This window comes from Rhinoderma darwinii, unplaced genomic scaffold (genome assembly GCF_050947455.1).
Source record: "Rhinoderma darwinii isolate aRhiDar2 unplaced genomic scaffold, aRhiDar2.hap1 Scaffold_2127, whole genome shotgun sequence".
NCBI classification, from domain to species: domain Eukaryota; kingdom Metazoa; phylum Chordata; class Amphibia; order Anura; family Rhinodermatidae; genus Rhinoderma; species Rhinoderma darwinii.
Window position 1 is genome coordinate 1,432 of NW_027462463.1, and position 20,692 is coordinate 22,123.

General features: G+C 52.8%; 1 protein-coding gene across 2 annotated transcripts; it reads left to right on the forward strand.

Annotated features, from left to right (window-relative positions):
* Positions 1–820: 820 nt before the first annotated feature.
* On the forward strand, positions 821–18,682 carry LOC142701593 (protein NDRG4-B). 2 transcript variants are annotated; one of them, XM_075848153.1, is made up of 14 exons: positions 821–938; positions 6,283–6,403; positions 6,487–6,549; positions 7,283–7,343; positions 7,937–8,023; positions 8,184–8,240; positions 13,773–13,876; positions 14,466–14,522; positions 14,623–14,674; positions 14,966–15,013; positions 15,841–15,876; positions 16,466–16,517; positions 16,907–16,945; positions 17,857–18,682. In XM_075848153.1, exons 1-14 carry the CDS (start codon positions 860–862, stop codon positions 18,009–18,011), a joined length of 1,011 nt encoding a protein of 336 aa, XP_075704268.1. In that variant the 5' UTR covers positions 821–859; the 3' UTR covers positions 18,012–18,682. The 2 variants fall into 2 exon arrangements, with proteins under 2 accessions (XP_075704268.1, XP_075704269.1); XM_075848154.1 differs by lacking the exon at positions 16,907–16,945.
* Positions 18,683–20,692: the final 2,010 nt, after the last annotated feature.

Genomic DNA, 20,692 nt, shown 5'->3' on the forward strand with positions numbered 1-20,692 from the left:
AGGGCCGCGCGGCGTGTATTATATGGAGGGAGGGCCGCGCGGCGTGTATTATATGGAGGGAGGGCCGCGCGGCGTGTATTATATGGGGGGAGGGCCGCGCGGCGTGTATTATATGGAGGGAGGGCCGCGCGGCGTGTATTATATGGAGGGAGGGCCGCGCGGCGTGTATTATATGGAGGGAGGGCCGCGCGGCGTGTATTATATGGAGGGAGGAGCGCGCGGCGTGTATTATATGGAGGGAGGAGCGCGCGGCGTGTATTATATGGAGGGAGGAGCGCGCGGCGTGTATTATATGGAGGGAGGGCCGCGCGGCGTGTATTATATGGAGGGAGGGCCGCGCGGCGTGTATTATATGGAGGGAGGGCCGCGCGGCGTGTATTATATGGAGGGAGGAGCGCGCGGCGTGTATTATATGGAGGGAGGAGCGCGCGGCGTGTATTATATGGAGGGAGGAGCGCGCGGCGTGTATTATATGGAGGGAGGAGCGCGCGGCGTGTATTATATGGAGGGAGGAGCGCGCGGCGTGTATTATATGGAGGGAGGAGCGCGCGGCGTGTATTATATGGAGGGAGGAGCGCGCGGCGTGTATTATATGGAGGGAGGAGCGCGCGGCGTGTATTATATGGAGGGAGGAGCGCGCGGCGTGTATTATATGGAGGGAGGAGCGCGCGGCGTGTATTATATGGAGGGAGGAGCGCGCGGTGTGTATTATATATGTGGGGTTAGGCAGTCTGTGCGGTAGATCCAGAAGATATAGGTTCTGTGCTCTGCTACGTGTCCTGACTTCTCTCCCTGTGCTGACGCTTTACTGACAGAGGTTCTCGTCCTACAGGAACATGACATTGAGACGCCTTACGGCATGCTGCACGTGGTCATAAGAGGGACCCCGAAAGGCAATCGTCCGGCAATACTTACCTATCATGATGTGGGCTTAAACCGTAAGTGTCCTGCTTATTGTGGATGATATGGCGTAGGCCGCAGGTATCTGAATATAGCAGTGCAAGGTGAGCAGTCACACTATGGAACCTCTACTGTAAGATCAGTCACACTATGGAACCTCTACTGTAAGATCAGTCACACTATGGAGCCTCTACTGTAAGATCAGTCACACTATGGAACCTCTACTGTAAGATCAGTCACACTATGGAACCTCTACTGTAAGATCAGTCACACTATGGAACCTCTACTGTAAGATCAGTCACACTATGGAGCCTCTACTGTAAGATCAGTCACACTATGGAGCCTCTACTGTAAGATCAGTCACACTATGGAACCTCTACTGTAAGATCAGTCACACTATGGAACCTCTACTGTAAGATCAGTCACACTATGGAACCTCTACTGTAAGATCAGTCACACTATGGAACCTCTACTGTAAGAGCAGTCACACTATGGAGCCTCTACTGTAAGAGCAGTCACACTATGGAACCTCTACTGTAAGATCAGTCACACTATGGAACCTCTACTGTAAGAGCAGTCACACTATGGAACCTCTACTGTAAGAGCAGTCACACTATGGAACCTCTACTGTAAGAGCAGTCACACTATGGAACCTCTACTGTAAGAGCAGTCACACTATGGAGCCTCTACTGTAAGATCAGTCACACTATGGAACCTCTACTGTAAGAGCAGTCACACTATGGAACCTCTACTGTAAGATCAGTCACACTATGGAACCTCTACTGTAAGAGCGGTCACACTATGGAACCTCTACTGTAAGAGCAGTCACACTATGGAACCTCTGCTGTAAGAGCGGTCACACTATGGAACCTCTACTGTAAGAGCAGTCACACTATGGAGCCTCTACTGTAAGAGCAGTCACACTATGGAGCCTCTACTGTAAGAGCAGTCACACTATGGAGCCTCTACTGTAAGATCAGTCACACTATGGACCCTCTACTGTAAGAGCAGTCACACTATGGAACCTCTACTGTAAGAGCAGTCACACTATGGAACCTCTACTGTAAGAGCAGTCACACTATGGAACCTCTACTGTAAGAGCGGTCACACTATGGAGCCCTCTACTGTAAGAGCGGTCACACTATGGAACCTCTACTGTAAGAGCGGTCACACTATGGAACCTCTACTGTAAGAGCAGTCACACTATGGAACTCTCTACTGTAAGAGCAGTCACACTATGGAGCCCTCTACTGTAAGAGCAGTCACACTATGGAACTCTCTACTGTAAGAGCAGTCACACTATGGAACTCTCTACTGTAAGAGCAGTCACACTATGGAACCTCTACTGTAAGAGCGGTCACACTATGGAGCCCTCTACTGTAAGAGCGGTCACACTATGGAGCCTCTACTGTAAGAGCGGTCACACTATGGAACCTCTACTGTAAGAGCAGTCACACTATGGAGCCCTCTACTGTAAGAGCGGTCACACTATGGAGCCCTCTACTGTAAGAGCGGTCACACTATGGAACCTCTACTGTAAGAGCAGTCACACTATGGAGCCTCTACTGTAAGAGCGGTCACACTATGGAGCCCTCTACTGTAAGATCGGTCACACTATGGAACCTCTACTGTAAGATCAGTCACACTATGGAACCTCTACTGTAAGAGCAGTCACACTATGGAGCCCTCTACTGTAAGAGCAGTCACACTATGGAGCCTCTACTGTAAGAGCAGTCACACTATGGAACCTCTACTGTAAGAGCAGTCACACTATGGAACCTCTACTGTAAGAGCAGTCACACTATGGAGCCTCTACTGTAAGAGCAGTCACACTATGGAATCTCTACTGTAAGAGCAGTCACACTATGGAACCTCTACTGTAAGATCAGTCACACTATGGAACCTCTACTGTAAGAGCAGCCACACTATAGAACCTCTACTGTAAGAGCAGTCACACTATAGAACCTCTACTGTAAGAGCAGTCACACTATAGAACCTCTACTGTAAGAGCAGCCACACTATAGAACCTCTACTGTAAGAGCGGTCACACTGTGGAGCCTCTACTGTAAGATCAGTCACACTATGGAGCCTCTACTGTAAGAGCAGTCACACTATGGAGCCTCTACTGTAAGAGCAGTCACACTATGGAACCTCTACTGTAAGAGCAGTCACACTATGGAACCTCTACTGTAAGAGCAGTCACACTATGGAACCTCTACTGTAAGAGCAGTCACACTATGGAGCCTCTACTGTAAGAGCAGTCACACTATGGAACCCTCTACTGTAAGATCAGTCACACTATGGACCCTCTACTGTAAGATCAGTCACACTATGGAACCTCTACTGTAAGAGCGGTCACACTATGGAACCTCTACTGTAAGATCGGTCACACTATGGAACCTCTACTGTAAGATCGGTCACACTATGGACCCTCTACTGTAAGAGCAGTCACACTATGGAACCTCTACTGTAAGAGCAGTCACACTATGGAGCCTCTACTGTAAGAGCAGTCACACTATGGAGCCTCTACTGTAAGATCAGTCACACTATGGAGCCTCTACTGTAAGGGCAGTCACACTATGGAGCCTCTACTGTAAGGGCAGTCACACTATGGAGCCTCTACTGTAAGGGCAGTCACACTATGGAGCCTCTACTGTAAGGGCAGTCACACTATGGAACCTCTACTGTAAGATCAGTCACACTATGGAGCCTCTACTGTAAGAGCGGTCACACTATGGAACCTCTACTGTAAGAACGGTCACACTATGGAGCCTCTACTGTAAGAACGGTCACACTATGGAGCCTCTACTGTAAGATCGGTCACACTATGGAGCCTCTACTGTAAGATCGGTCACACTATGGAGCCTCTACTGTAAGAACGGTCACACTATGGAGCCTCTACTGTAAGAGCGGTCACACTATGGAACCTCTACTGTAAGAACGGTCACACTATGGAGCCTCTACTGTAAGATCGGTCACACTATGGAGCCTCTACTGTAAGAACGGTCACACTATGGAGCCTCTACTGTAAGAGCGGTCACACTATGGAACCTCTACTGTAAGATCAGTCACACTATGGAGCCTCTACTGTAAGAGCAGTCACACTATGGAGCCTCTACTGTAAGAACAGTCACACTATGGAGCCTCCACTGTAAGAGCAGTCACACTATGGAACCTCTACTGTAAGAGCAGTCACACTATGGAACCTCTACTGTAAGAGCAGTCACACTATGGAACCTCTACTGTAAGATCAGTCACACTATGGAACCTCTACTGTAAGAGCAGTCACACTATGGAGCCTCTACTGTAAGAGCAGTCACACTATGGAGCCTCTACTGTAAGATCAGTCACACTATGGAACCTCTACTGTAAGAGCAGTCACACTATGGAACCTCTACTGTAAGAGCAGTCACACTATGGAGCCTCTACTGTAAGAGCAGTCACACTATGGAACCTCTACTGTAAGAGCAGTCACACTATGGAGCCTCTACTGTAAGATCAGTCACACTATGGAGCCTCTACTGTAAGAGCGGTCACACTATGGAGCCTCTACTGTAAGAGCGGTCACACTATGGAGCCTCTACTGTAAGAGCGGTCACACTATGGACCCTCTACTGTAAGAGCGGTCACACTATGGACCCTCTACTGTAAGAGCGGTCACACTATGGAGCCTCTACTGTAAGAGCGGTCACACTATGGAATCTCTACTGTAAGAGCAGTCACACTATGGAACCTCTACTGTAAGATCAGTCACACTATGGAACCTCTACTGTAAGAGCAGTCACACTATGGAACCTCTACTGTAAGATCAGTCACACTATGGAGCCTCTACTGTAAGAGCAGTCACACTATGGAACCTCTACTGTATGATCAGTCACACTATGGAACCTCTACTGTAAGAGCAGTCACACTATGGAACCTCTACTGTAAGAGCTGTCACACTATGGAGCCTCTACTGTAAGATCGGTCACACTATGGACCCTCTACTGTAAGATCGGTCACACTATGGAACCTCTACTGTAAGAGCGGTCACACTATGGAACCTCTACTGTAAGAGCGGTCACACTATGGACCCTCTACTGTAAGAGCGGTCACACTATGGACCCTCTACTGTAAGAGCGGTCACACTATGGAGCCTCTACTGTAAGAGCGGTCACACTATGGAGCCTCTACTGTAAGAGCAGTCACACTATGGAACCTCTACTGTAAGAGCAGTCACACTATGGAACCTCTACTGTAAGAGCAGTCACACTATGGAACCTCTACTGTAAGAGCAGTCACACTATGGAACCTCTACTGTAAGATCAGTCACACTATGGAACCTCTACTGTAAGAGCAGTCACACTATGGAACCTCTACTGTAAGAGCAGTCACACTATGGAACCTCTACTGTAAGAGCAGTCACACTATGGAACCTCTACTGTAAGAGCAGTCACACTATGGAACCTCTACTGTAAGAGCAGTCACACTATGGAACCTCTACTGTAAGAGCAGTCACACTGTGGAGCCTCTACTGTAAGAGCAGTCACACTGTGGAGCCTCTACTGTAAGAGCAGTCACACTATGGAGCCTCTACTGTAAGAGCAGTCACACTATGGAGCCTCTACTGTAAGATCAGTCACACTATGGAACCTCTACTGTAAGAGCAGTCACACTATGGAACCTCTACTGTAAGATCAGTCACACTATGGAGCCTCTACTGTAAGATCAGTCACACTATGGAAACTCTACTGTAAGAGCAGTCACACTATGGAGCCTCTACTGTAAGAGCAGTCACACTATGGAGCCTCTACTGTAAGAGCGGTCACACTATGGAACCTCTACTGTAAGAGCGGTCACACTATGGGACCTCTACTGTAAGAGCGGTCACACTATGGGACCTCTACTGTAAGAGCGGTCACACTATGGAACCTCTACTGTAAGAGCAGTCACACTATGGAACCTCTACTGTAAGAGCAGTCACACTATGGAACCTCTACTGTAAGAGCAGTCACACTATGGAGCCTCTACTGTAAGAGCAGTCACACTATGGAGCCCTCTACTGTAAGAGCAGTCACACTATGGAGCCTCTACTGTAAGAGCAGTCACACTATGGAACCTCTACTGTAAGAGCAGTCACACTATGGAGCCTCTACTGTAAGAGCAGTCACACTATGGACCCTCTACTGTAAGATCAGTCACACTATGGAACCTCTACTGTAAGATCAGTCACACTATGGAGCCTCTACTGTAAGATCAGTCACACTATGGAGCCTCTACTGTAAGATGGTCCTGCTGCTTCTATGTATAGAAGAAGCTCCTGCAGGTCTGGTCTGTGAAGGATGGGGCGCAGGGGCAGCACATCATTCTGGGATACGCTGACGGACTTGTCCTGTCTTTCAGATAAGCTCTGCTTCAACACATTCTTCAACTACGAGGACATGCAGGAGATCACCAAGCATTTTGTTGTGTGTCATGTTGATGCCCCAGGCCAGCAGGTGGGGGCTTCCCAGTTCCCCCAGGGGTAAGTAACGCCCTCCCTCCAGATAGTGCAGTCACCACATAACATTAATCCCCCACCAATAACCTCCCCTCCTCTCCATCCAGTTACCAATATCCCACCATGGAGAACCTGGCGGCCATGTTACCCAGCATCCTGCAGCACTTTGGGTGAGATCAGCAGCATTAGTCTATACACCCCTCTCTGTAGCCGCCACATAAACCAAGATCATGTGATCAAAACACACACACCGTAACCTACACACACACCGTAACCTACACACACACACACACACACACACACACACACACACACACACACACCTCTGCCCCATACATACATATATATACACACACACCTACACACACACACACACACACACACACACACACACACACACACACACACACACACACACCCCTCTGCCCCATACATACATATATACACACCTACACACACACCCCATACATACATATATATATACACACACCTACACACACACACACACACACACACACACACACACACACACACACACACCTCTGCCCCATACATATATATACACACACACACACCTCTGCCCCATACATACATATATACACACACACCTACACACACCCACACACACCTACACACACACACCTACACACACACACCCCATACATACATATATATATACACACACACACACACACACCTCTGCCCCATACATACATATATATACACACACACACCCCATACATACATATATATACACACACATACACACACCCCATACATACATATATACACACACACACCTCTGCCCCATACATACATATATATATATACACACACACACACACACACACACACACACACACACGTGTGACTTTACATACATGTTGAGGTTTCTTGTTTCAGCTTCCAGACGATCATTGGGATTGGAGTTGGAGCTGGATCTTATGTTCTTGCTAAGTTTGCTGTAAGTCGGCCATGATTGTGATCTGTATAGTAAAACAAAACCACATGTAATACATCTGCGGAGCCTAGGGCAGGGTCTGAGGAGGCGGAGCATGACACATGGGCGATGGAGGTGGAGCATGACACATGGGCGATGGAGGTGGAGCATGACACATGGGCGATGGAGGCGGAGCATGACACATGGGCGATGGAGGCGGAGCATGACACATGGGCGATGGAGGCGGAGCATGACACATGGGCGATGGAGGCGGAGCATGACACATGGGCGATGGAGGCGGAGCATGACACATGGGCGATGGAGGCGGAGCATGACACATGGGCGATGGAGGCGGAGCATGACACATGGGAGATGGAGGCGGAGCATGACACATGGGCGATGGAGGCGGAGCATGACACATGGGCGATGGAGGAGGAGCATGACACATGGGCGATGGAGGCGGAGCATGACACATGGGCGATGGAGGCGGAGCATGACACATGGGCTATGATGTTTTTGAATCCCTGGGTCATGGTCCCCTCCTTAGGCCCTATACGAGTTATAAGTGTGTATTGATTTTGCCTGGAGTGTTCCTTTAACCCTCTTTCGTTTTGTAGCTAATTTTCCCAGAGATGGTGGAAGGTTTGGTCCTGGTGAACATCGATCCCAATGGAAAAGGCTGGATTGACTGGGCGGCCTCCAAGGTAATGGAGCTCCCCCTTCAGTGCCCCCACTGTTGCTGCCTGTAACTGGGTCAATCATTATAAAAGCCTATAAGTGGCCTGGCTGATGTGACCTCTGAACTGCCTGTAATACATGACGCCCCACTCACCCCGTACTGATGTTACCACTTTCTCTACGCAGCTGTCCGGACTGACGAGTTCTCTCCCAGATACCGTGTTGTCGCATCTCTTCAGTCAGGTACCGTTATTCTGCAGCACCGCGAGCGGGTAACAATATGGCTGCCACTAATAACCCTGCCCCCCTGTATAGGTAACATTATGGCTGTCAGTAGGGCCGCCGCTCCCCTGTATAGGTGACATTATGGCTGTCAGTAGGGCCGCCGCTCCCCTGGTGAGGTAACATTATGGCTGTCAGTAGGGCCCCCGCTCCCCTGTATAGGTGACATTATGGCTGTCAGTAGGGCCGCCGCTCCCCTGTATAGGTAACATTATGGCTGTCAGTAGGGTCGCCGCTCCCCTGTATAGGTAACATTATGGCTGTCAGTAGGGTCGCCGCTCCCCTGGAGAGGTAACATTATGGCTGTCAGTAGGGCCGCCGCTCCCCTGTATAGGTAACATTATGGCTGTCAGTAGGGCCCCCGCTCCCCTGTATAGGTAACATGGCTGTCAGTAGGGCCGCCGCTCCCCTGTATAGGTAACAATATGGCTGCCACTAATAACCCTGCCCCCCTGTATAGGTAACATTATGGCTGTCAGTAGGGCTGCCGCTCCCCTGTATAGGTAACATTATGGCTGTCAGTAGGGCCGCCGCTCCCCTGGAGAGGTGACATTATGGCTGTCAGTAGGGCCGCCGCTCCCCTGGAGAGGTAACATTATGGCTGTCAGTAAGGTCGCCGCTCCCCTGGAGAGGTAACATTATGGCTGTCAGTAGGGCCGCCGCTCCCCTGTATAGGTGACATTATGGCTGTCAGTAGGGCCGCCGCTCCCCTGGAGAGGTAACATTATGGCTGTCAGTAGGGCCGCCGCTCCCCTGGAGAGGTAACATTATGGCTGTCAGTAGGGCCGCCGCTTCCCTGTATAGGTGACATTATGGCTGTCAGTAGGGCCGCCGCTCCCCTGGAGAGGTGACATTATGGCTGTCAGTAGGGCCGCCGCTCCCCTGTATAGGTGACATTATGGCTGTCAGTAGGGCCGCCGCTCCCCTGTATAGGTAACATTATGGCTGTCAGTAGGGCCGCCACTCCCCTGTATAGGTAACATTATGGTTGTCAGTAGGGCCGCCGCTCCCCTGGAGAGGTGACATTATGGCTGTCAGTAGGGTCGCCGCTCCCCTGTATAGGTGACATTATGGCTGTCAGTAGGGCCGCCACTCCCCTGTATAGGTAACATTATGGTTGTCAGTAGGGCCGCCGCTCCCCTGGAGAGGTAACATTATGGCTGTCAGTAGGGCCGCCGCTCCCCTGTATAGGTGACATTATGGCTGTCAGTAGGGTCGCCGCTCCCCTGTATAGGTGACATTATGGCTGTCAGTAGGGCCGCCGCTCCCCTGTATAGGTAACATTATGGCTGTCAGTAGGGCCGCCGCTCCCCTGGAGAGGTGACATTATGGCTGTCAGTAGGGCCGCCGCTCCCCTGTATAGGTAACATTATGGCTGTCAGTAGGGCCGCCGCTCCCCTGGAGAGGTAACATTATGGCTGTCAGTAGGGCCGCCGCTCCCCTGGAGAGGTAACATTATGGCTGTCAGTAGGGCCGCCGCTCCCCTGTATAGGTGACATTATGGCTGTCAGTAGGGCCGCCGCTCCCCTGTATAGGTGACATTATGGCTGTCAGTAGGGCCGCCGCTCCCCTGTATAGGTGACATTATGGCTGTCAGTAGGGCCGCCGCTCCCCTGGAGAGGTGACATTATGGCTGTCAGTAGGGCCGCCGCTCCCCTGTATAGGTGACATTATGGCTGTCAGTAGGGCCGCCGCTCCCCTGTATAGGTGACATTATGGCTGTCAGTAGGGCCGCCGCTCCCCTGTATAGGTGACATTATGGCTGTCAGTAGGGCCGCCGCTCCCCTGTATAGGTGACATTATGGCTGTCAGTAGGGCCGCCGCTCCCCTGGAGAGGTAACATTATGGCTGTCAGTAGGGCCGCCGCTCCCTTGGATAGGTGACATTATGGCTGTCAGTAGGGCCGCCGCTCCCCTGGAGAGGTAACATTATGGCTGTCAGTAGGGCCGCCGCTCCCCTGTATAGGTGACATTATGGCTGTCAGTAGGGTCGCCGCTCCCCTGTATAGGTGACATTATGGTTGTCAGTAGGGCCGCCGCTCCCCTGTATAGGTAACATTATGGCTGTCAGTAGGGCCGCCGCTCCCCTGTATAGGTAACATTATGGCTGTCAGTAGGGCCGCCGCTCCCCTGTATAGGTGACATTATGGCTGTCAGTAGGGCCGCCGCTCCCCTGGAGAGGTGACATTATGGCTGTCAGTAGGGCCGCCGCTCCCCTGGAGAGGTAACATTATGGCTGTCAGTAGGGTCGCCGCTCCCCTGGAGAGGTAACATTATGGCTGTCAGTAGGGCTGCCGCTCCCCTGTATAGGTAACATTATGGCTGTCAGTAGGGCCGCCGCTCCCCTGGTGAGGTGACATTATGGCTGTCAGTAGGGCCGCCGCTCCCCTGGAGAGGTAACATTATGGCTGTCAGTAGGGTCGCCGCTCCCCTGTATAGGTAACATTATGGCTGTCAGTAGGGCCGCCGCTCCCCTGTATAGGTGACATTATGGCTGTCAGTAGGGCCGCCGCTCCCCTGGAGAGGTAACATTATGGCTGTCAGTAGGGTCGCCGCTCCCCTGTATAGGTAACATTATGGCTGTCAGTAGGGCCGCCGCTCCCCTGTATAGGTAACATTATGGCTGTCAGTAGGGCCGCCGCTCCCCTGGATAGGTAACATTATGGCTGTCAGTAGGGCCGCCGCTCCCCTGGAGAGGTGACATTATGGCTGTCAGTAGGGCCGCCGCTCCCCTGGAGAGGTAACATTATGGCTGTCAGTAGGGCCGCCGCTCCCCTGTATAGGTGACATTATGGCTGTCAGTAGGGCCGCCGCTCCCCTGTATAGGTGACATTATGGCTGTCAGTAGGGCCGCCGCTCCCCTGGAGAGGTGACATTATGGTTGTCAGTAGGGCCGCCGCTCCCCTGGAGAGGTAACATTATGGCTGTCAGTAGGGCCGCCGCTCCCCTGTATAGGTGACATTATGGCTGTCAGTAGGGCCGCCGCTCCCCTGGAGAGGTAACATTATGGCTGTCAGTAGGGCCGCCGCTCCCCTGTATAGGTGACATTATGGCTGTCAGTAGGGTCGCCGCTCCCCTGTATAGGTAACATTATGGCTGTCAGTAGGGCCGCCGCTCCCCTGTATAGGTAACATTATGGCTGTCAGTAGGGCCGCCGCTCCCCTGTATAGGTAACATTATGGCTGTCAGTAGGGCCGCCGCTCCCCTGTATAGGTGACATTATGGCTGTCAGTAGGGCCGCCGCTCCCCTGGAGAGGTGACATTATGGCTGTCAGTAGGGCCGCCGCTCCCCTGGAGAGGTAACATTATGGCTGTCAGTAGGGCCGCCGCTCCCCTGGTGAGGTGACATTATGGCTGTCAGTAGGGCCGCCGCTCCCCTGTATAGGTGACATTATGGCTGTCAGTAGGGCCGCCGCTCCCCTGGAGAGGTGACATTATGGCTGTCAGTAGGGCCGCCGCTCCCCTGGAGAGGTAACATTATGGCTGTCAGTAGGGCCGCCGCTCCCCTGGAGAGGTAACATTATGGCTGTCAGTAGGGCTGCCGCTCCCCTGTATAGGTAACATTATGGCTGTCAGTAGGGCCGCCGCTCCCCTGGAGAGGTAACATTATGGCTGTCAGTAGGGCCGCCGCTCCCCTGGAGAGGTGACATTATGGCTGTCAGTAGGGCCGCCGCTCCCCTGTATAGGTAACATTATGGCTGTCAGTAGGGCCGCCGCTCCCCTGGAGAGGTAACATTATGGCTGTCAGTAGGGCCGCCGCTCCCCTGTATAGGTGACATTATGGCTGTCAGTAGGGTCGCCGCTCCCCTGTATAGGTGACATTATGGTTGTCAGTAGGGCCGCCGCTCCCCTGTATAGGTAACATTATGGCTGTCAGTAGGGCCGCCGCTCCCCTGTATAGGTAACATTATGGCTGTCAGTAGGGCCGCCGCTCCCCTGTATAGGTGACATTATGGCTGTCAGTAGGGCCGCCGCTCCCCTGGAGAGGTAACATTATGGCTGTCAGTAGGGTCGCCGCTCCCCTGGAGAGGTAACATTATGGCTGTCAGTAGGGCTGCCGCTCCCCTGTATAGGTAACATTATGGCTGTCAGTAGGGCCGCCGCTCCCCTGGAGAGGTAACATTATGGCTGTCAGTAGGGCCGCCGCTCCCCTGTATAGGTGACATTATGGCTGTCAGTAGGGCCGCCGCTCCCCTGGAGAGGTAACATTATGGCTGTCAGTAGGGCCGCCGCTCCCCTGTATAGGTGACATTATGGCTGTCAGTAGGGTCGCCGCTCCCCTGTATAGGTAACATTATGGTTGTCAGTAGGGCCGCCGCTCCCCTGTATAGGTAACATTATGGCTGTCAGTAGGGCCGCCGCTCCCCTGTATAGGTAACATTATGGCTGTCAGTAGGGCCGCCGCTCCCCTGTATAGGTGACATTATGGCTGTCAGTAGGGCCGCCGCTCCCCTGGAGAGGTGACATTATGGCTGTCAGTAGGGCCGCCGCTCCCCTGGAGAGGTAACATTATGGCTGTCAGTAGGGCCGCCGCTCCCCTGGAGAGGTGACATTATGGCTGTCAGTAGGGCTGCCGCTCCCCTGTATAGGTAACATTATGGCTGTCAGTAGGGCCGCCGCTCCCCTGGTGAGGTGACATTATGGCTGTCAGTAGGGCCGCCGCTCCCCTGTATAGGTAACATTATGGCTGTCAGTAGGGCCGCCGCTCCCCTGTATAGGTGACATTATGGCTGTCAGTAGGGCCGCCGCTCCCCTGGAGAGGTGACATTATGGCTGTCAGTAGGGCCGCCGCTCCCCTGGAGAGGTAACATTATGGCTGTCAGTAGGGTCGCCGCTCCCCTGGAGAGGTAACATTATGGCTGTCAGTAGGGTCGCCGCTCCCCTGTATAGGTGACATTATGGCTGTCAGTAGGGCCGCCGCTCCCCTGGAGAGGTGACATTATGGCTGTCAGTAGGGCCGCCGCTCCCCTGGAGAGGTAACATTATGGCTGTCAGTAGGGTCGCCGCTCCCCTGGAGAGGTAACATTATGGCTGTCAGTAGGGTCGCCGCTCCCCTGGAGAGGTGACATTATGGCTGTCAGTAGGGCCGCCGCTCCCCTGTATAGGTAACATTATGGCTGTCAGTAGGGCCGCCGCTCCCCTGTATAGGTGACATTATGGCTGTCAGTAGGGCCGCCGCTCCCCTGGAGAGGTAACATTATGGCTGTCAGTAGGGTCGCCACTCCCCTGGAGAGGTAACATTATGGCTGTCAGTAGGGCCGCCGCTCCCCTGGAGAGGTAACATTATGGCTGTCAGTAGGGCCGCCGCTCCCCTGGAGAGGTCCTTGTTGCCTCCGTCTCTCTTTGCTTTACACATTTTTCACCATGTTATAATATCTGAGTGTTTGGTGAACAGATCCCAGGCTGACAGCATCGCCCTCTAGTGGTGACAAGCATGCACTGCTATCTGTGGTATAATGCTGCCCCCTTTTGGTGACTTTGTCTCTCGCCCCAGGAGGAGCTGATGAATAACACGGAGCTGGTGCAGAATTACCGCCAGCAGATCAGCAGTTGTGTGAACCAGAACAACCTGCATCTCTTCTGGAACATGTACAACAGGTGGGAGGCCTCCTGAGGCTTATAGTCCTACATGATGGGCTGTGTAGTATGACATCATCCGGTCCGGGCAATCTAAAGGTCTTATTCCTCCATCATAAGAATTGCAACGTTTCAACCTGTGCAGGAGTCTCTTTCAAGCATGCTACACCTGGCTGATGATGTCATAGGGTGTGAGGGATCTCTGAGCGACTGACTGGGCGGGCCCTCGTTTGGGGTGACTGGGCGGGCCCTCGTTCTGGGGTGACTGGGCGGGCCCTCGTTCTGGGGTGACTGGGCGGGTCCTCGTTCTGGGGTGACTGGGCGGGCCCTCGTCCGGGGTGACTGCGCGGGCCCTCGTCCGGGGTGACTGCGCGGCCCCTCGTCCGGGGTGACTGAGCGGGCCCTTGTTCTGGGGTGACTGAGCGGGCCCTTGTTCTGGGGTGACTGGGCGGGCCCTCGTTCTGGGGTGACTGGGCGGGCCCTCGTCCGGGGTGACTGGGCGGGCCCTTGTCCGGAGTGGTGTAGTAGGTGTCACATAGGACGGGTCTCTGTCATTAACCCTTCATGTTTCTGGATGTCTTGTGTCTCACTTTCTTTTTTTCTTCCTTAGTCGAAGAGATTTAGAAATTAATCGTCCTGGGACTGTCCCGAATGCCAAGACTCTTAAGTAAGTCACTGTACATAATACACAATGCCGCGAGGCACCCCGCTGTATATGAGCAGACATAAGGCGGCGTCTTCTTACGGGGTTCTTCTCCTCCTCGCAGGGCTCCCGTGATGCTGGTTGTTGGAGATAATTCCCCGGCTGAAGACGGCGTGGTCAGTCCCAGTGTTTTCTGTAGCTGATAAGTCACCACCTGCTCTGGGATTGTTCATGTCACACTGTAGGAGGGATTATCAGATCTCCGCTATTGTTAGTAATTAGATCCCCAGTGATAGATTTGTTGTGATCCGCTCACTAGAATGTTAGATCCTTGGAGTGGATTACCCCTGTAGTGATATGAAGGCTAGATCACTTTACAATAGATCCCCAGTGACTTCTCCTCGTACTTTGTATATATTCGGTTTTTCATGTAAATGTCTCACGTTGCTCTTTCCTTTGACTGACAGGTTGAATGTAACTCTAAGCTTGATCCGACAACCACAACATTCCTGAAGGTACCGTCCCCTATCCCTGAGAATTCAAGCAGCCCAAAATCTGTGTGCCCTCCTTGTATGTGGCCACCTCTCCCTCTCGTGTCTGGTCTCCTTGTAGGTGGCCTCCTCTCCCTCTCGTGTCTGGTCTCCTTGTAGGTGGCCGCCTCCTCTCCCTCTCGTGTCTGGTCTCCTTGTAGGTGGCCGCCTCCTCTCCCTCTCGTGTCTGGCCTCCTTGTATGTGGCCACCTCTCCCTCTCGTGTCTGGTCTCCTTATAGGTGGCCGCCTCCTCTCCCTCTCGTGTCTGGTCTCCTTGTAGGTGGCCACCTCTCCCTCTCGTGTCTGGTCTCCTTGTAGGTGGCCGTCTCCTCTCCCTCTCGTGTCTGGTCTCCTTGTAGGTGGCCGCCTCCTCTCCCTCTCGTGTCTGGTCTCCTTGTAGGTGGCCGCCTCCTCTCCCTCTCGTGTCTGGTCTCCTTGTAGGTGGCCGCCTCCTCTCCCTCTCGTGTCTGGTCTCCTTATAGGTGGCCGCCTCCTCTCCCTCTCGTGTCTGGTCTCCTTATAGGTGGCCGCCTCCTCTCCCTCTCGTGTCTGGTCTCCTTGTAGGTGGCCTCCTCTCCCTCTCGTGTCTGGTCTCCTTGTAGGTGGCCGCCTCCTCTCCCTCTCGTGTCTGGTCTCCTTGTAGGTGGCCTCCTCTCCCTCTCGTGTCTGGTCTCCTTGTAGGTGGCCGCCTCCTCTCCCTCTCGTGTCTGGTCTCCTTGTAGGTTGGCCTAGCAATAACAGGAATAATTACTTCATTTAGCCTCAATCTCCTGTATCAATCAACTGATGTTTCCTCCTAAATCTCTTACAGATGGCAGACTCTGGAGGACTTCCACAGGTGACCCAGGTATATATCATGGCCTTATTCTGCATAACATGATTCAGGTCTAGTACCTTCATTATATTTTTCCACCCGCTGCTGTACCGTCATTCTGTGCACATCTGCATCAATCCCTTCCATGAGGGCCCTTGCTCTGAGAGCTGCAGGTAATGAGGAGCCTGTGAGGGATCAGTAATTGATCACTGCTGAAGTCCATGGGGACATGACCTCGGGTGCTCTATGCCGCTCTGCTATAGCCCCGCTCAGGTACACAGAATATTCTATAGATTTCTCATACATCTGTGATATTCGATCCCCCTCCCCCACCTCATCAGCTAAGTGACAATCATTTGTGGGATTTCCATATTGTCCTTCTCCATGGGGGCTACCGGCACGCTGAGCAGCAGATAATAATGCAGCGCAAAACCGGGACCCACTACTCCGCATACAGCACCGGAGCATCAATGACCTCACTACCCACAATGCATCTCCTGTTCCTTTTCTTTACATAATTATGATGTTTGCATTGTATCGTAGAGGTCGTGTATCACGTCTGTTAATGATATCAAATAACAATAAGAAAATTGGTGACACCGTGCCTCATTTCTGTTCACAGCCTGGGAAGCTGACAGAAGCTTTCAAATATTTCCTTCAAGGAATGGGATACAGTAAGTGCGGCTCTTCCAGATGTAGGCGGAGGTGTCCCTGGGTGGGGTGGCGGCCCTTTGCAAGGGTGTCCCTGGAGGGGGGGGGGGGTGGCGGTGGCCCTTTGCGAGGGCATCCCTGGAGGGCGGGTGTCGGTCCTCATGGTCTCTGTCTCCTTGTCTGTACTTGCACCGTACACTTCATGTGTCTCTGATTTCCGCACTGTCTCTTTCTCTGGCTTCACTCCTCCTCCTCCTCCTCGGACTGTGATCTCTATTCTCTTTATGGTGATAACATTTTGCTACTTGTTGTCTCAATGTCACATTTCTGTGTCTTCTCTCCTCATCACCCTCCACTGGACCCTTCACACCCTTTCCCCCCCTCTTTCCTACTTGGTCTTTTTCCCCCCCAGTTGCCTCCCTGAAGGATCGGAGACAGAGTGCCAGCGCAGGTACCCCGTCACACCGTATGCTGAATGCCTCCTGCCTCCCTGCATAGATTGCATGCTCCCCGGTCTGCTGTGTCCTCCTCTGAATGTTCTGCCTGGGCTGCGCTCCCCATCATCCCCACATCCAGGAAACTGCTCCCCCCATCATGAAAGTCTAGATGAAGTAGAGCTAAGGCCCTGTTCACACGACATTGTGGGGCGGCTGATTCTCCTACTGAATGTAAAGCCCTAATGTCTGTTCAGTATATCATAGCCGTGGTCTACATAGTCTGTGTGCGCGTCTGTGTGCGCGTCTGTGTGCGCGTCTGTGTGCGCGTCTGTGTGCGCGCGCGCGTGTGTATATGTGCGTGTCTGTGTATTTATTTATTTATTTATTAGTGCGGTATCAGGTTTTTTGTAGGGCCCACTGTATAGGAGAGCAGTTGTACTTGCTCGGCCCTCTTTTTGGACCCGTTCAGCACCAGACGTATCTCCCGGCACATTCGCTGAACGTGACGATATTCTAGAAATCTGCTTGTGAACCACCTAATTATCTGTAGTCTGCGAGTTATCAGCTACACGGCCACACGTATGAGCCCCAGATGGGAATATTCCTCCTTCCCCTGTACAGACCACCCCCAATCCCTCCTGTCCCCGCTGCACATGACAGGGACCTGGGATCTGCTCTACTGCCCCGCACCTCACATGGAGCTCCCTGCAGAACAGAACATGGCACCACAACTGCTAGGACTACAATTCCCAGTGGGAGGCAGCTGTTTGGAGTATGGAGTCCTAGTACAGCTCCCTGCACCTGCGGTCCCAGTGCTTGTCCACCGCCCTGCATGGGGCCTGTTCCCTTGTGGCAGATCCACCCTGGACGGTTGTGTTTCTGCTGCTTCTGGATTTGACCTGTTTCCTCTTCTTTGTTTCCGTAGTGCCCTCGGCCAGTATGACCCGGCTTGCCCGCTCTCGCACAGCGTCCCTCACCAGCGCCAGTTCTGTGGATGGAAGTCGCCCCAGGCCTTGCACTCAGTCAGAAAGCAGTGAAGACATCGGTCAGATAAACCACACCATGGAAGTGTCCTGCTGAAGACCCCCGGAGCAGCCACTTCCCCCCGCTACCCCTCCTCTTGCCCACTCATTACCGCTCTCTTCTTCGCTGGTTTCTTTTCTTCGCCCCCCCCCCACCCCTTTGAACAGCGTCTGGCGTTTCTTGGGGATTTAAATACCAGTGCCGCTAGTTAATCATCATCATCAGGTGTGTTCTCTTCCCTCCCCTGTACCTGGATGTGAGATGATTCAGGGCTGGCGATCCTCCCCGGGCTACCAGTGATGGCAGGGCATCGGGTAGAGGTTCTGGTTCCTTCACCCACCCAACTGGTAACGTCTAGAATAATGGGAGAGTTCTGTCCGTATTGTAGGGGATAGATGTCGACCGTTCTACAGAGCGGATGAATGTAGGGACCCTATAAAGGTGCTCTGTACCCGTCACTAAGCCCAGGGTGTGGGTGAGGGGCTCCTAGATGGTTCCGCACTGGTGTCTGTGTGTGGGGCCGTCGTCCCTGTTTGTGTCCCTCCCCCCCCCCCCCCCCCTCCTCTGCCGGTCTGTGTCCGGGCTTCTTCCCGGTTGTCTGTGCCAGTGACTCCTCATATGTTCTACTTCCAGATCTGTGTCTTGTAACTGCATTTCAGCCATCAGTAAAAATACTTCATGATAGTAACGAATGAATTCAACAAACCTTAATAAAATAGTAGCTCTGCGCTGTGGTGTCGTCTCGCGGCCGGGACCTCGTCATTGATTCCGCACAGGTCGCAGCTCTTCATTCCTCTGCGGTCTGGGCTTGTTCTTCCTTGGGCTTCTCTCTACAGGTCACAACGCCGGGGGAGCTACAAGAGACATGTCGGCGGGGAGAAGCGGTGCTCAGGAGTAAGTGGCACCTGCATTACATCTGTAGAAGCTCCAGAGCGGCAGTCATGGAGGGGATGTATTGTCTCCCGTGATTAATGTTGGGGCAGGACGTGGCAGTGTGTGCCCCCCACCCCCATATGATGTCACCTGGTTGACTATAATATATCAAAAATTGTAGCCCCATCTTGACCACCCAAGATCTAATCCTCCAGCATGTGCCACAGGAGGAGCAGACGGGGAGGTGAGGGAGATCGCTCCAACCTAGGGAACGGCCAATTATACATCTACTGTTCTGTGTACACAGGCTCGCTGCAGACCCATGTGTCCTCATAGTGAGAGACCTCTGAACCTGCAGCCCCACGTCTGCCCAGCACTGCTGCCACAACGCCTGCACCAACTGACTCCGCGTCTGCCCATCACTGCTGCCACAACGCCTGCACCAACTGACTCCGCGTCTGCCCAGCACTGCTGCCACAACGCCTGCACTAACTGACTCCGCGTCTGCCCATCACTGCTGCCACAACGCCTGCACCAACTGACTCCGCGTCTGCCCAGCACTGCTGCCACAACGCCTGCACCAACTGACTCCGCGTCTGCCCAGCACTGCTGCCACAACGCCTGCACCAACTGACTCCGCGTCTGCCCATCACTGCTGCCACAACGCCTGCACCAACTGACTCCGCGTCTACCCATCACTGCTGCCACAACGCCTGCACCAACTGACTCCGCGTCTGCCCAGCACTGCTGCCACAACGCCTGCACCAACTGACTCCGCGTCTGCCCAGCACTGCTGCCACAACGCCTGCACCTCCTGTACGTGATGACTAAGAACTGACTCCGCATCCGCCGTCCACACAATCTCAAAAACCGTAAAAGTTACAGGCAGAAAAGCGACGTACTGGAAATGACTAAATACCTCGGAATAAAGGAGAACTCCAGCCACAGAGGCCCGGCACTCCTTATCTCTGGAGCTGCTGTTCTCCGGGGATACAATAATTTGGAAGTACTGAACACAACCCGATCCTTGAAGGTCCCAGCCCCCGCACACGACACTGTCCCCCCAGGAAACTGATGCTGCTCCCAAATATCATCATCGTAGAAAGTTCTCATCACATACCAAGAAAAGGTGAAGTTTCCAGCGATGTGACCCCTGATCTGAAGCCTGAGACCCCCCTCACAGTCTGAGCCCGCTCCATAGAGCGAGTGCGTCGGCTGTGTGTTACAGCCGACATTTCCGGGTAACGAGTGGGATCCCGCTTGTTTAACCCGTTAAATGCCGTGGTAAATAGCGACTGCAGCATTTAAATTACTAAAAGCGGGAGTGACCCCCTGTAACATTCCAACGGCCCCCCGCAGCGAGATCAGGGGGTGCCATGGGTTGGCATGTCAGCCTGATGAAGGCCCCCGGGTCCACCATCTTTGTACTCCGGATATACTGCAATACATTAGTACTGGTGTATATAGAACAAGCGATCCAACCATCATATAAAAAACAGGCAAATAAAGGTTTTTTTTAATAAATAAAAAAACTTTAAAGTTAAAAAAACAAAACCTTTTCCCTCAAGCTCAACGTAAAACAAATAAAAAGCAAAGATAACCGGTATCGCCGCGTCCGTAAAAGCCGGAACTATTACAAAATACCTTTATTTAGTCCGCACGGTGAACGCCAAAATATCTTAAAACATCAGAATTGGTGTTTTTTTGGTCACTTCGTCTCCCACAAATAAATTAAATAAAAAGTGATCAAAAAGTCTCACATACCCCAAAATGGTACCAATATAAACTTCAGCTCGCCCCGCAAAAAATAAGCCCTCACATTGCTAAATAGACGGAAAAATAAAATAGTTCTGGCTCTCAGAATG